We start from the raw sequence: 16632 nt of genomic DNA, 5'->3' as shown, positions 1-16632 counted from the left end.
TTGAAAAGGACACGTGTCCCCTTTCCAGTTTGAATTGCTTTCTATGGGTTAGGGAGATCTGGCCATTGATTTTCTTCTAGAGAACAGAGCACGCCCTGTGACGATTTTGGCTCATTAACTTTTGGAGAAGTGTAGCTTGAATTTATCAGAGGGTGAAGTCTCTTTTCACCTCCTGTATCTTAAAAAAGGCTTTAAACTCTTGTTTCCGAATCTCTGGCAACGCCTGGCCTGTTTAAAAGCGACTTCCCTGGAGACAGGTGGCAGAGGGGATGGCTGTCACATTTTTGTAGCTTCAGTCTTCAATGCAGTCCTCAGAAAATCTCTCCTGTTTACATAAGGGAGGTATCATTCACACAGAGATTACATTTAAAAATACACATTTCCCCCCAGCATGCCTGTTACTAATAACATTGCATGTTATGAAAGTGGAAAGTATTTAAGATGAAATTAATTTTCACCCAGTGAGCCACTTTGTTTGACTTTTTCGTTCCATTCGGTGTGGGGCATGGACTTGGTCAAATACACTTCTCATTTTCAGCAAGTTCACGTTCTTGTTTCTCTTTTCGGGAATGAAGCTGTTGGAAGTGAGTCCTGGGCATATTGAGAAAAGTCTAATCTGAGATCCTATTGTAGATTTCTTTTGTATTGGCTTCCAGAAGTTTGTTTTGAAAATGGAAACCCTCTTCTCTCCAGTTGATGAGTTTTAGTGTGCAATTTTCTACCCCGCCCTTTCTTCCCTCCCTTCCTCCCATCCTCCCTCCCTTCCTCCCTCCCTTCCTCCCTCCCTCCCTTCCTTTCTTCCTTCCCCTTCCTTCCTTCCTTCGTTCCTTCCTTCGTTCCTTCCTTCCTTCCTTCCTTCCTTCCTCCCTCCCTCCCTCCCTCCCTCCCTCCCTCCCTTCCATGGGTTCTCTTTCAGCAGAATTTCTGTAGTTGGAATAGTTAACATAGTTTTTGGCAGGCTCTCAAAAGATAGTGGGAAACCAGATAACAGTTTCTCACGTCCGTCACCCCTCTGTCGTGTGCTCTCGTCAGTTCTCATCCATGGGATGTGGCTGGTCTCTGTTTCGTGGAGGGAAGCTGGAGCCCCCAGGACACCCTGGGTGGGTTGTGTCATCTTGCCTGGGCTGAGCTGCCCTTGACAGTTCTGTTACGCTGAGCTACATCGCCTTAGCAGAAGGAGGCATTTAAGCTGGTGGGACACAGATGCAGACGCTTTGCAGGAAATGGTTCTTTATTGTTGATCAACCTCATGATCCTTGTTACTAACTTTGATTACATCAGCTTATGTGCAGTTCCGTTTGATAGCATTCTGATGGGCTTTCATCCCCCCACCCCAATTCATTTCCAGCTGTGTGACTATTATAATTTGATTACGGCTAGGTTTTGCAACTGCTAGACACTTTCTGAGCTGCTATGCTCTCCTTGTGAGAGGAAAGATGCCCAGAGGTAAAAAAGGAGCCAAGGGCCTTTTTTAGGAGGCATGTCCACAAGTAGTTTCCAAAACATGCCTCAGAAGCTTCAGTGATTGTATCCTTCCAGAATAAGGAATTTGCTTTAAACTTTCTGGTAGAATCTGACCCATTGACTTTTTTTTGTTTTAATAAATTTATTTATTTATTTATTGGCTGTGTTGGGTCTTTGTTGCTGTGCATGGGCTTTCTCTAGTTGCGGCGAGCAGGGGCTACTCTTCATTGTGGTGCAAGGGCTTCTCAGTACAGTGGCTTCTCTTGTTGCGGAGCACAGGCTCTAGGCTTGCAGGCTTCAGTAGTTGCAGCATGTGGGCTCAATAGTTGTGGCTCGCAGCCTCCAGAGCGCAGGCTCAGTAGTTGTGGCACACGGGTTTAGTTGCTCCTCAGCATGCAAGATCTTCCGGGACCAGGTATTGAACCCATGTCCCCTGTAGTGGCAGGCTGATTCTTAACCACTGTGCCACCAGGGAAGTCCCCCATTGACTTTTTAAAAAAGAGTAAGAAGACAAATACTGTATGACATCACTTACATGTAGAATCTAAAAAATACGAGAAGCTAGTGAATATAACAAAAAAGAAGCAGACTCACAGATAAAGAGAACAAACCAGTGGTTACCAGTGGGGAGAGGAAAGGGGGAGGGGGAAGATGGGTAGAGAATTAAGAGGTACAAACTATTATGTATAAAATAAGCTACAAGGATATACTGTACAATACAGGGAATGTAGCTAATATTCTATGATAACTAAAAAATGGAATATAACCTTTAAAAATTGTGAATAACCATATTGTACGCCTGTAACTTACAAAACATTGTACATCAACCACACTTTAAAAAAAAAATAAAAGAGTACAGAAGAATCCATTTAAATTTTTTCTTTCTTTACTCCTCTAAATATTTAAGAAGTATATATATATCTTTAAAATATTTATTTATTTATTTATTGGCTGCATTGGGTCTTTGTTGCTGCGTGTGGGCTTTCTCTAGTTGCAGAGCGTAGGGGCTTCTCTTGTTGTGGAGCACGGGCTCTAGGTGCGCAGGCTTCAGTAGCTGTGGCGCGTGGGCTGAATAGCTGTGGCTTGCGGGCTCTACAGCACAGGCTCAGTAGCTGTGGCGAACGGGCTTAGTTGTTCCGCAGCACGTGGGATCTTCCTGGAGCCGGATCGAACCCGTGTCCTCTGCATTGGCAGGCGGATTCTTAACCACTGCACCTCCAGGGAAGTCCCAGAAGTATATTATTTTAAACTTAGACCCCTCACGCTCCCCATTTTGGCATCCTTGAATCTGCACAGACCCAAACAAAGGGACATTCATAATGTCCCTTCAATATGAACTACTTGATTTTCCCTTTTGGCTCTGCAATCCCTGTGGCTCCTCCTCTTCCTGCTTTTCCTCCTCCTCCTCGCTAAGAAGCTCTCCTTTACCTGGTAGACATCATGTGATTACATTTGTAAGTCCTTGGGCCATTTATTAACCTCTGCTGTGTGCCTATCTTTTATTTATTAGGTATTTGATCTCATTGATTATGTTTGTGTTTTACGTTTGATCACTTATATCAGTTATATTTTTGGTCTTTGAAAAGGACATTATCTTAAAATTAGTAGCATCACCACATGTCCAAGGATACCAAAGATTCAGGAACCTAAATTTTACTGTGCTTAATCAGATCACCACTCCAGCAAACTAGAGAAGCCTTTCTGTTTGTGTATTAAACTCTGGGAATTGAATTATTTTGAGTTCAGAAATCAACCATTACTATCATTATTGTTATTATTTTGGCTGTGTTGTGTCTTTGTTGCTGTGTGTGGGCTTTTCTCTAGTTGTGGTGAGCAAGGGCTACTCTTCGTCGCGGTGCACAGGCTTCTCATTGTGGTGGTTTCTCTTGTTGCAGAGCACGGGCTCTAGGTGTGTGGACTCAGTAATTGTGGCTTTCAGGCTTCGTGGCTCCGTGGTATGTGGGATCTTCCCAGCCCGGTGACTGAACCTGGGTCCTCTGCATTAGCAGGCAGATTCTTAACCACTGTGCCACCAGGGAAGTCCCAACTATTATTATTTTAAATGCTTCTTTTGTTTGTTTTCCATCAGAAAGTTATTTTTCTTTAAGTGTGTGGTTTTAAAGGATTGGTGCATGCCCTTCTCCACCTCCTTCCCCTATAATAGCTCTGCTTTTACAGGATGTTTCCTCTGACCTTGTCTTTTCTCTGGAATGTTTCTCTTCTATTGTAATGGAAATCTTTGTATCTATGCTTTGAATCTTTGGGTTCAATCTAGAGTGCCTTTGTTGATTACCACTGAGAAAAAAGTGTGGCTAATGGGGACTATTAAGGGGCAGAGGGCTCTAGAAGCCTGATATCCTAGTAAATGCCATGCAGAAGGTTGTTCTAGAGCTACCTTCATTCTGGAGTGGAATCTCATGGTTCCTAGAACAGGGAAGTATCAGTTTTACTGGTGGTTTATTCTTGGGGTCCCAATTTCTATGTTAAAGGGGTTTCTAAGTTTCCTGGTGGATTTGGTACAGGAAAGAGAACCTGTTGGAGACCTGACCCTGAGTTGGATTCTGCTGCTTGGCAAAGCTCTTGCTACACATTGCCTTGGTCTTCATAACTGCAAAATCTTCCCTGGGAGGTAGGTGGGTGACTTCAGTTTCCTTCTAGGTGTGTTCTGGTTTTCCCTGGACTCATTCCTCCTCTCTCTGTCTCCTGGCAGGCTTGGGGACCAGTTCTACAAGGAAGCCATTGAGCACTGCCGGAGTTATAACTCTCGCCTGTGTGCAGAGCGCAGCGTGCGTCTCCCGTTTCTAGACTCACAGACGGGGGTGGCCCAGAACAACTGCTACATCTGGATGGAGAAGAGGCACCGAGGCCCAGGTGAGCCACGCCACCCCTGGGACGTGCTCATGTTCTGGCTCCCAGCTTGAATGCAGGCCGACCAGTGATTGTCTGGGAATCCCCGCAGCTTGGGTGGGCATGGGGGTGGGGCAAGCTGTACAGGGAGCCCAGGATACTTTCAAGAAACTCAACTGCTTCTGTAACTCTTGGCAGGTACACCAAGGATGATGTGGGACATTGAAACCACATTGGCAGGGAGGGACAGAGTGAAAGAAGTCAGGATGTTTAACCCCAGGAAGGGAAGACTGAGGCCATGACAGGCGTCTTCACCTTTTACCCTGTGTGTTGGTGTAGCTTAGTGATTATAAGCTGGAAATCTGCAATCAGATTTTGGTTTGAGGCTGAGCTTTGTCATCAAGCCTGTTGTCCTCAGGTTCCTCATCTGTAAAATGGGGATAATAATAGTACCTACTTCAAGACTTTGTCAGGATTAAATGAAACTCTTCATGAAAATCTCATAACTTGAATTTAGCACATAGTAAGTATGTGCTCCAAAAATGCTGGCTGTTATTGTTGATGTTATTATTATTATGACTATTACTGTGATACTAGTCTTCTAGGCTCCAGAGAACAGAATAAAGACCAATGGGTGGAGATCAGGGATGCAATTATAAGAATGCAGTTTTCTGGCTCTATATGGGTGTATTTAAAAAAAATTTTATTATGCAAAGTTTCAAAGCCATACAAAAGTGGAGAGAATGGTAAAATGAATGTGTATTTGTCACCCAGCCTCAACAGTGATCAACTCATAGCCAATCATTTCATTTTCACTCACCTCCCACTTTCCTCCTTGAACCCAGGTTATTTTAAAACAAATCATGACAACATGTTATTTCATCTGTAAATTTTTCAGTGTGTATCTCTAAATGGTAAGAACATAAACGAATGTACCAACCATAGCTATCAAAGCTCAAAGTTAAAAACAAGACATTAATAGCATGAAATATTTGTTCAACATTTATTTCCCCCTGTAGTTGAAATCAGGATCCAAATAGGGCTCGTACATTACAAATGGCTGATGTGTCTCTTAAGTCTCTTTAAATCTGTAGATTTCTCTCCCTCTTTCTCTCTCTCTCTGTGTCTCTCTCTCTTGTTATTTGGGGAAGAAACTGGGTTGTTTGCACTGTAGGGTTTCCCAGAGTCTGGATTTTCTGACTGCATCCCCTGGGTGTTATTCCTGTGAATTGGTAAGAGCAGATTCAGGTTCAGTTTTTTGGGCAAGAACAGTTCCTATGTGGTGATGTGTGCTTTCATCAGGAGGCTCATGGGGTCTAGATATCTCTCTTTACTGATGTTAGCAGCCCTTGATGAAAATTGCCTAGATCCTTTATTCTATAAAGGGTTGCAAAATGGTGACATTCAATTCGAGGCTATCCTTATTTCTTCGCTTATTAGCTCTACAGCATTTATACAGAGAAACATCTCCTCATTAAAATTTTGGTTATTGTGAGGAATACTTCACATGTGAAAGGATGGATAAATGATTTTTCCCATTTATTTATCAGTTTTCAAAATAATGAGCTGGTTCCCTAGTATTCTCCAAAGATGATCAATAAAGTTATTATTATTCTCTTGAGTACCATCATGAACTCACAGATTTAAACATATTGGCGATTGGGAGGCGGGGAAAAACGACGCAAGCGGCTGTGACGCCATTTGCTGTGGCCCAGCGTGGATGCAGGCGGATCTCAGAAGAACTCGGATCTCAGAAGAACTCGGGTCACTAGACTCGCCCGCACAGGCGACCCGATCTCCTGCGCCTGCTTCCTGTCGCTCTGTCCCACGCGTCGCCCTGTCCCACGCGTCACCCTTCGGAGGAGTCGCCGCCACTGCCACCGCCACCGCCACCCAGATAGGAGTCGGAGAGGCAGCAAGGCCGTTGTCACCGCCATGCCTAAGAATAAAGATAATTAATGTCTTTTTCCTTAAAACCATTAGGTAAAGGAGGTAAAAATAGACGCAGAGGTAAGAATGAGAATGAATCTGGAAAGATAGAGCTGGTGTTCAAAGAAGATGGAGAAGAGAGGCCACCTTTGAATTGACCAACCATGTTGAGGCCCTAGAGTACGCTCAAGCAATCAAAATGTTGGGAAACGGATGATTAGAAGCGATGGGTTTTGATGGTGTGAAGAGGTTATGTCACATCCGAGGGAAATTGAGAAAAAAGGTCTGGATAAATACCTCAGACGTCATATTGGTTGGTCTATGGGACTACCAGGATAATAAAGCTGATGTAATTTTAAAATACAATGCAGATGAGACTAGAAGTCTGAAGGCATATGGCGAACTTCCAGAACATGCTAAAATTAATGAAGCTGATACCTTTGGTCCTGGAGATGATGATGAAATCCGGTTTGATGACATTGGAGACGATGCTGAAGACATTGATGATATCTAAAGCGATCTCAACCTTTCACATTCCACTATCTCTGAGGATTGTTCAACAGTTTGGATTTTGGCTGTGACCCGTTAAAGAAGATTAAAATTTCATTAGCATGAGTGCAGTTTGCTAAAGCAGACTGATTTGTTTCTCAGGTGACCACGGGCACCTTCTTCAGCTTGTCTGAGCTTCAGGCACCTCACCTGTAAGATGGAGATGATGAGGACAGAACCTGCAGAATCACAGAACTGTTGGGAGGATTCATAATGTGTGTTCATATGTGTGATGCACTTAGCTCAGTGTCCACTGCTATTCACTTGATGTCCATGACTGTGTAAGATAGAATATGCACATCTTTTATGTTCTCTATTTACCATTTCTTTTACTTACAGTCTTTGGCTCCTATAATAAAAGAAGTGTGTAGAATAAAACAAGCAAACAAACATATTGGCTACATTTTAATCCATTGTAGCTATGAGTCTCATTGATGCTTAAATTGCCCCATCTTTGGACAGTAGGGGTTTTGTCCAGTGCTAGTATTTTGAAACAGCCTAGTAGTTTCTGTAGCATCCTTGCTATCCTAATATTGGGACAAATGGTTCAGGCTCATCTTGTATGCATCCTGCCCCAGACCTGGAATCAGCTATTTCTCTAAGAAACTATTTCCTCTCTGTAGGAATATTATTTAGAGACCACAGTCTGGTGGTGCTCATTGCTCCTGGGTTGGTGGTTGATTCTAGGACTTTTTAGTGAGCAGAACTAAGAAATATGATTTCTTATTCCTTTTTTCTCTTTTTAAGAGAAAATACATTATGAAATTTACTAATACTGCCCATTCAATTCAGTTTTACACAGTTTTAACTTATCTTAGTTCTCTATCTCCTTTCTCCCACACTAAAAAGAATACTGGCTCTTAATGATGCCACCATAATTACTTATTTGCTTTATTCTGCGATAGATACACAACAATATCAGAATAAAATGAGACTACCAACAATAAGGTTACTGAAATGGTTTAAGTTTTTATTTCTTTCTTTGCAATTTTTTTTTTGTCCTTAGCATATTTCCTATTAAGGTTGTAGAGTCAAATTACTGTGTTTTAAGGTCACTTGAAATAGTTCCTTTGTGTGGTTGTGCTACTAACTCAATACACAGTTGGACTCATTGGTTTCATTTATGCTTTCACTTATTAGGTATTGCTGGTTTTATTTGTTTGGATTTTATGTAATTACTTTTTTTAAATTAACTTTTATTTTGAAATAATTATAGATCCACAGAAAGTTGTAAACGTAGTACAGAGAGATCCCCTGTACCCTTCACCCAGTTTCCTCCAACGGATATATCTTGGGTTACTATAGTATAATATCAAAACCAGAAAATTGACATTGGTGAAATGTGTGTACATAGTTCTATGCCATTTTATCACATGTATAGATTTGTGGAACCATCACCACAATCAAGATATAAAACTATTCCATCACCGCAAGGATCTCCCTCATCCTACCCCTTTATAGTCACATCCACCCCTTCCTCTCTTCATTGAAATCCCTTTATCCTCTAGCATTTATAATAACAGTATCTTAAACATTTCCTCTACATACATTGAAAACCATATCAGACAGACTTATAATTTTTGCTTCAACTGTCAAACATAATTTAGAAATCTTAAGAGAAATGTCTATTGTATTTACTTATAGTTTTACTCTTTTGTTGTTGTTTCTTCCTTTCTGATGTTCTAAGATGGCTGCTTTTATAATTCCTTTCTGATTAAGTATTTTCTTTAGCCATTTTTAAAAAGTAGGTCTGATAGTGACAACTCTTAGTTTTCCTTCTTCTGAGAATGTCTTGATTTTTTCCCCCTCATTCTTTTTTTTTCTTTCTTTTTTTGGTCTTTTTTTTTTTTTTTTTGGCCACACTGCACAGTGTGCAGGATCTTATTTCCCCAACCAGGGACTGAACCGGTGCCCCCTGCCATGCAAGCACTGAGTCCTAACCTCTGTACTTCCAGGAAATTCCACCCCTCACTCCTGAAGGATATTTTTTTGTTGTATATAGAGTTCTCGGATGACAGCCCTTTTGTCTTAGCACTTGAAAAATGTCTTGCCACTTCCTTTTGGTCTCAGTAGTTTGTGATGAGAAATCTGCTGTCATTCAGATTGTTTTCTCTTAGAAGTGAGGTGTCATTTTTCTCTCACCGCTTTCGAGATTTTTTTGTTATTAGTTTTCAGAGATTTGATTTTGATATATCTTGGTATAGATTTCTTTGAGTTTATCCTTTTTTGGAATCACTTTGCTTCTTGAATCTGTAGGTTTATGTTTTTTGCCAAATTTGGATAATTTTCAACCATTATTTCTTTGAATATATTTTCAGCCTCACTCTCTTTCCCTTCTCCTTCTGGGACTCCACTGGGAAAGAAAATTCTGGAACTCCAAAATGTTAGATCTTTTGTTATAGTCCCATAAGTCCCCCAGGCTCCCTTATTTTCACCTCCTCCTCCTCCTCCTCCCCCTTCCCTTCCCTTCTTCTTTTTTTCCAGTCTGTTTTCTCTTGGTTGCTCAGATTGGATGATTTCTATTATACTGTCTTCAGGTTCATCACTTCTTTCATCTATCCTCTGAATTCTGCTGTTGAGCCCATTCATTGAGGGTTTGTTTTGGTTTTGTTATTAGTTTTTCTTTATATCTTCTATTTCTTTGTGGGACTGCATATTTTTTCATTTGTTTCAAGTGTTAGTAATTGTTTGTTTGAGACATTTTTCTGATGGCTACATTAAAATCCTTGTCAGATAATTCTAACATTTGTGTCATTTCATTGTTGGTATCTGTTGTCTTTTCTCATTCAAGTTGAGATTTTCCTGGTTCTTCGTATGAGTGATTTTCATTGAATCCTGGACATTTTGGCTATAATGTTATGAGATTCTAGATGTTATTTAAATCTTCTATTTTCACAGACCTCTTCTGACACCATGCTGACGGGGGAAGAGAAGTGCCCCTTGTTACTGTTGGGTGGATGTGGAAGTCCACATTCCCCACTCAGTCTCTGTTGACACTCTGGTGGGGGAGGAGTACCTCATTATTGCTGGGTGGGGTTGGGAGTTCAGGGTCCCCACTAAGCCTTCACCAGTACCACCCCAGTTGGGAGGAGGAAGGGTGTTTCATTATTATTCCCCATGCAGGTGCCACTGACACCGTGGGGGGTCAGCTCATCACTTGATCTTCTCTGACACTAACCCAGCAAGGATATTGGGATGCCCTGCTAGGCTGCCCCTTTCCTGGTCCTTTAGCTAGAGAGAATAGGATTTTCCTGGGGCTTTTTTTGGTCTCAATTTGTTGGTGTTTCTGCATTATCAGCTTTTCCAGAATGCAGTGTGGGATATATAAAGCAAAAAGAATGCCCAGGGAACTCACCACCCTGTTGTTTCTTGGCCCTGAAAGTTCCCAGCCTCTTTACCTTTCAGTATCTTATTTTTGTTGTATAAACAATATCTAGGAATTTTAGATGTACTTATTGGGAGGAATATGGAAGAGTTATATCTACTCTATCTTTCTAGAAGTCCCTGGGTTGCTTTTTCATTAAAAAAAGTTAACAGCTTTATTGAAGTATAACTGACATACAATAATCTGCACATATTTAACATGTACAATTTGATAAGTTTTGACATGTGTATACCTGTGAAACCATCACCACAATCAATATAATGAATATATCCAAGACTCCCCAAAATTTCCTTGTGTCCCTTGTAATCCCTCCTTCCTGTTCTTCCTCCTACCTCTACCTTTCATCTCTCCCAACCCCTATGCATGCTTTCTATACTGGAATCATACAATATGTACTTTTTTTTTTTTTTTTTGGTGACTGGTGGGTAGGGTCCTGACTTTTTTCACTCAGCATAATTATTTTGAAATCATCCGTGTTCTAGCATGTATCAATGATTCATTCATTTTTTTATGCTGAGAAGTAGTATTCCATTATGTGGCTATGTCACAATTTACTCATTCATCTGCTGATGGACATTTGAATTTGTTTCCAGCTTTTGGCTATTATAAATAAAGCTGCTATGAACATTTGTGTATAAGTCTTCATATGGACATATAATTTCATTGCTCTTTAGTAAAGTACCTAGGAGTGTAACAGCTATATCATATGGAAGGTATATATTTAACATTTTAAGAAACTGTCAGGCTGTTTTTCAAAGTGGTTGTACCATTTTATATCCACTCCAGCAATGTACGAGAGTTCCAGTTTGTCTACATTCTCACCAACATTTGGTATGGTAAACTTTTTAAAGTTTTAGCCATTCCTATTGTTACATAGCGGTATCTCATTGTGGTTTGACTTTGCATTTCCCTAATTAGTGATGTTGGGCATCTTTACGTGTGCTTATTTACTATCCATCTATATCCTTTGGTAAAATGTTCAAATCTTTGGACCATTTTAAAATTGAGTTGTTTGTTGGTTTTCCTATTAATGAAAATAGATAGTTCTTTATATGTTCTAGATACAAGACCTCTCCAAATTTGTCCTTTTTTTTCTGAAGTTATTTTGGCTATTCTAGGTTCTTTGCACTTCTATGTGAATTTTATAATCAGTTTGTCAATTTCTACAAAAAATCTGCTGGGATTTTGGTTGAGATTGTGTGGAGTCTATTGATCAACTTGGGGAGAACTGACAGTTCTCAATATTGAGTCTTCCAACCCATGGATATACTATATCTCCCCATTTATTATTATCCCTTTTAATTTTTTACATCAATAATTTTTAGTTTTCAGTGTTTTCAGGTCTTTCACATTTTTGTCAGATTTATCTCTAAGTACTTAATATTTTGATAGTATTATAAATGGATTTTTAAAAATTTAAATTTCTGATTTTTCATTGCTAGTGTATGGAAATACAATTATTTTTGTATTCACTTGTATCCTACAACCTTGCTATACTCATTTATTGGTTCTAGTAGCTTTCTATAGATTCCACAGCATTTTCTACATAGTTGATTATGCTAGTGAATAAAGAAAACTTTTCAATATGGATGCATTTTATTTATTTTACTTGTCTGTTGCACTGGCTGGAATGTCCAGTACAATATTAAGTAAATGTGGTAAGAGTGGACATCCTTATATTGTTCCTGATCTTAAGGTGAAAGAAAGCATTCATTCTTTCATTATTACGTATGATCTCCACCCCCGCCCCGCCCACCTCACCCCACACCATGCAGCATGCAGGATCTTAGTTCCCCAACCAGGGATTGGACCCATGCCCCCTGCAGTGGAAGTGTGGAGTCTTAACCACTGGACCACCAGGGAAGTCCCAGCTGTAGGTTTTTTGTAGTTGCTCTTTATTGGATTGAGGATGCTCCTGTTTCTAGTTTGACAGTTTAAAATCAGGACTGGATGTTGGTTTTTGTCAACTGATTTTGCTGAGTCTATTGAGATGATCTTGTGATTTTGCTTTTATAATTTAATATGATGTGTTACATTGATTGTTTTTTTTCTTCAGATCTTTATTGGAATATAATTGCTTTACAATGTTGTACCAGTTTCTGCTATACAACAAAGTGAATCAGCTGTATTTATATGTATATCCCCATATCACCTCTCTCTTGAGCCTCCCTCCCACCCTCCCTATCTCACCCTTCTAGGTCATCACCAAGCATTGAGTTGATCTCCCTGTGCTATGCAGCAGCTTCCCACTAGCCATCTATTTTACCTTTGTTAGTGTATATATGTTAATGTTACTCTCTCACTTCATCCCAGCTTTCTCTCCCCTGCTCTGTGTCCTCAAGTCCATTCTCTATGTCTGCGTTTTTATTCTTGCCCTGCCACTAGGTTCATCAGTACCATTTTTGTGATTCCATATATATGCGTTAGCATACGGTATTTGTTTTTCTCTTTCTGACCTCACTCCATATGACAGAATCTAGGTCCATCCGTACCATTTTTGTGATTCCATATATATGCGTTAGCATACGGTATTTGTTTTTCTCTTTCTGACCTCACTCCGTATGACAGACTCTAGGTCCATCCACCTCACTACAGATAACTCAATTTCATTCCTTTTTATGGCTGAGTAATATTCCATTGTATATATGTGCCACATCTTCTTTACCCATTCATCTGTTGATGGACATTTAGGTTGCTTCTGCGTCCTGGCTATTGTAAATAGTGCTGCAATGAACATTGTGGTACATATATCTTTTTTCTGTCATTAATTGGTTTTTAAATGTTAAACTAACATTGCATTCCTAGGATAAACCCCTCTTTTTATATATTGTCAGATTAACTTTGCTAAAGTTTTATTAGAGCTTTTGCATCTATGTTTATGAGGGTTATTGGTCTATAGTTTTCTTTTACGTTTTCTTTATTTTTCCATTTTGACTTTTAATTATAATATTCTCCTTAATAGCCAAAGCAGATGTCACCATTAATGGTGTTAGTGTTTCTCTAGATATGAGAAGATGCAAGAATTTGGTTTCATAAAATCTTCTCCTGAAAATATCTAACTATCTGAAGGCCTATTCTGCCAGTTTTTCTCAGAGCACAGAGTGGCTCATTCCTGATCTTCACCCTGAATTCCTTTCAGTGGGTGTTGAAGGTCAGTGGCTGCAGTGGCCATTGACTTAATCCTTGCAGAGGCAGATGGCAATTTTCAATTGGCAGAGCCCCTTCAGGGTCATAAATTTGACCATGGTTTGGGGGGCATTTCATGACCATTTCATCCCACAGTGCTAGAAATGCTTATTCCCAGGTCTGGCAAAGATCTCACTGGTAGGCCATATAGTTTTCTTTTCTTGTTGTGTCTCTGTCTAATTTAGGTATCTGGATGGTGGTGTTTTCATTTAATGAGTTGGGAAATATTCTGTCCTTTTCAGTTTTCTGGAAGAGTTTGTGTAGAAATGATATTTCTTCCTTAAATATTTTGTAGCATTTACCAGTGAATCCATCTGGATTTGGCAGTTTCTTCGTGGGAATGTTTTTAACTATAAATTTAATTTCTTTGTTAGATATAGGGCTATTCAGGCTATTTCATCTTCAGTGAGCCTTGGTAGTTTGTGGCTTATAAGGGATATGTCCATTTCATCTAAGTTGTCAAAATGGGTTGCACAAGTTTGTTCATACTATTGTATTATCCTTTTACTATCTGTAGACTCTGTAGTGGTATATCCTCTCTTATGCCTTATATCAGTAATTTGAATTTTCTTTTTCACCTGATCAGTCTGATTAGGGGTTTATCAATTTTATTGATTTCTTAAAAGAAATAACTTTTGGTATAATTGATTTTATCATTTTTTTCTGCTTTATATTTTATAGTTTCTGTTCTGATCTTTTTAAAAATTTTATTTATTTATGTATTTAGCTAGCTGTGCTAGTTGCAGCATGTGAAATCTTCATTGCCGCACACAGGATCTTTGTTGCAGCACGTGGGATCCTCAGTTATGGCATGTGGGATCTTTTAGTTGTGGCATGCGGACTCTTAGTTGTGACATGTGGGATCTAGTTCTATGACCAGGGATTGAAACTGGGTCCCCTGCATTGGGAGCATGGAGTCTTAGCCACTGGACAACCAGGGAAGTCCTGTTCTGATCTTTAATTTTCCTTTCTTCTATTTAATTTGCTCTTCTGCTTATTCTTTTTTCTTTTTCTTCTTGGCTGCACTGGGTCTTCATTTGCTGCATGCGAGCTTTCTCTAGTTGCAGCGAGTAGGGGCTACTTTCATTGTGGTGCATGGACTTCTCATTGTGGTGGCTTCTCTTGTTGTGGAGCATGGGCTCTAGGCACGTGGTCTCAGTAGTTGTGATGCACAGGCCTGGTTGCTCTGCAGCATGTGGAATCTTCTCAAACCAGGGATTGAACCCATGTCCCCTGCATTGGCAGGCAGGTTCTTAACCACTGTGCCACCAGGGAAGTCCTCTTCTGCTTATTTCTTAAAGTAGAAACTGAAGGCAATGATTTTCAGTCTTTCTTTTTTCTAATATAGTCATTTTCTAATATAATTTCTCCCTAAGTATGAATACTGCTTTAGCCTCATTTCATAAATTTGATATTGTTTTCATTTTTATTCAGTTGAAATATTTTCTAATTTCCCATTTTATTTCTTCTTTTGCCCATGAATTATTTAGAAGTGTGTTATTTAGTTTCCAAACATTTGGGAGATTTTCCAGAGATATGCCTATTATTTATTTCTAATTTACTACCATATGGTCAGAGAATACGCTGTATGACTTGGATCCTTTTAGATATACTGAGACTTGTTTTATGGCCCAGAATATGGTCTGTCTTGGCTAAATGTTCTTTTCGGTCTGGAAAAGAATGCGTATTTTCCTGTTGTTGGTTGGAATGTCCTATAAATATCAATTAAATCAAGTTGTTGATAGTATTGCTCAAATTTTCTACATTCTTACCAATTTTTCTATTTGTTCTATAAATTATCAAGAGAGGGAATTGAAATTTCTGACTATAATTCTGAGTTCGACCATTTCTTCTTAGAATTCTTTTAGTTTTTGCTTCATATATTTTGAAGCTCTGTTACTGGGTGCTTCAAACATTTAGGATTGTTATATTCTCTTTGTCATAAATTGATTCCTTTGTCATTATGTAATGACCTTAAAAATCTATTAATATTCTTTATTCTGAAATCTACTTTCTCTAATATTAATATAGCCATTCCAGCCCTCTTTTGATTAGTGTTAATATGGTGTATTTTTTCCATTCTTTTACTTTTAACCTATTTGAGTCTTTATGTTAAAAGTAGATTTTTAATTATTTTTATTTTTATTTTTATTTTTTTTTGGCACACGGGCTTAGTTGCTCCGCGGCTTGTGGGATCTTCCTGGAGCTGGGATCGAACCCGTGACCTCTGCATTGGCAGGCGGATTCTTAACCACTGCGCCACCTAGGAAGCCCAAAAGTAGATTTTTTAATAGGTAGTATTTAGCTGTGTCTTGCTTTTTAAATGTAATCTGATGATCTTTATTTTGTTAATTTGGGTATTTAGACCATTTAAGTTTAATGTGATTATTGTTCTAGTTAGGTTTAAATCCATCATTTTGCTATTTGTTTCCTTTTTATCTGTTTCCTTTTTCCTCATTTTCTTCCTTTTTGGGGATTAATTGGGTTTTTTGATTCCATTTTATCTCATTTGTTGATTTATTAACTATAAATCTTTGTCTTGTTATTTTAATGTGTGCTTAGAGTTTATAGTATATGTATTTAACTAATTACAGTTTACCTTCAAGTGATATTATACTACTTGATGAATAGTATAAGGACTCTACAATAGTATTGTGGTAAACAGAATAATGCCTGCCTACCCCAAAGATACGCACATCTTAATTCCTGGAACTTGTGAATATGTTACTTTACATGGCAAAAGGGACTTTGCTAATGTGATTAAGTTAAGGACCTTAATGGGCCCAATGTAATCATAAGGGTCTTTAAAAGAGGGAGGAAGGATGGTCAGAGTCACAGCAGGAGATATGACAGTAGAGGCAGAGGTTGAAGTGATGCAGTGGAGGAAGGGGCTACAATCCAAAGAATGTAGGTGGCCTCTAGAAGCCGGAAAAGGCAAGGAAATAGATTCTCCCTCAGAGCCTCCAGAAGGAGTGCAATTCTGCTGACACCATGATGTTAGCTCAGAAAGACTGATTTTGGAATTCTGACCTCTGGAACTGTAAAATAACAAATTCATATCGTTTTAAGACTCCCAGTTTGTGGCAATTCTTTACAGCAGCAGCAATTGGAAACTAATACAAGTGTACTTTAAAATAAAAGTATTGACTATTGACCTTTGTGCAACTGTTGTCACACATTTTATTTTTATATATGGTATAAACTTCATACTATATTGCCATCATTTTTGTTTTGTCAACATCTTTTAAAGAGTTTTGAATAACAGGAAAAAC

General features: G+C 39.1%; 1 protein-coding gene and 1 pseudogene across 1 annotated transcript in view; both read left to right on the top strand.

Moving 5' to 3' along the window:
- DPF3 (double PHD fingers 3) overlaps positions 1-16632 on the top strand; it is a 201314-nt gene that overhangs the window by 102884 nt on the left and 81798 nt on the right. The window contains exon 2 of the mRNA XM_057733524.1: positions 4175-4335. Within this exon, the coding sequence (XP_057589507.1) occupies positions 4175-4335 (161 nt within the window). The remainder of the gene's footprint in view (positions 1-4174; positions 4336-16632) is intronic.
- Positions 4610-6887, top strand: LOC130851122 (eukaryotic translation initiation factor 1A, X-chromosomal-like; annotated as a pseudogene).

The sequence above is a fragment of the Hippopotamus amphibius genome, chromosome 4 (assembly GCF_030028045.1).
Source record: "Hippopotamus amphibius kiboko isolate mHipAmp2 chromosome 4, mHipAmp2.hap2, whole genome shotgun sequence".
Taxonomy (NCBI): domain Eukaryota; kingdom Metazoa; phylum Chordata; class Mammalia; order Artiodactyla; family Hippopotamidae; genus Hippopotamus; species Hippopotamus amphibius.
This window is presented reverse-complemented; position numbering and strand designations above follow the sequence as displayed.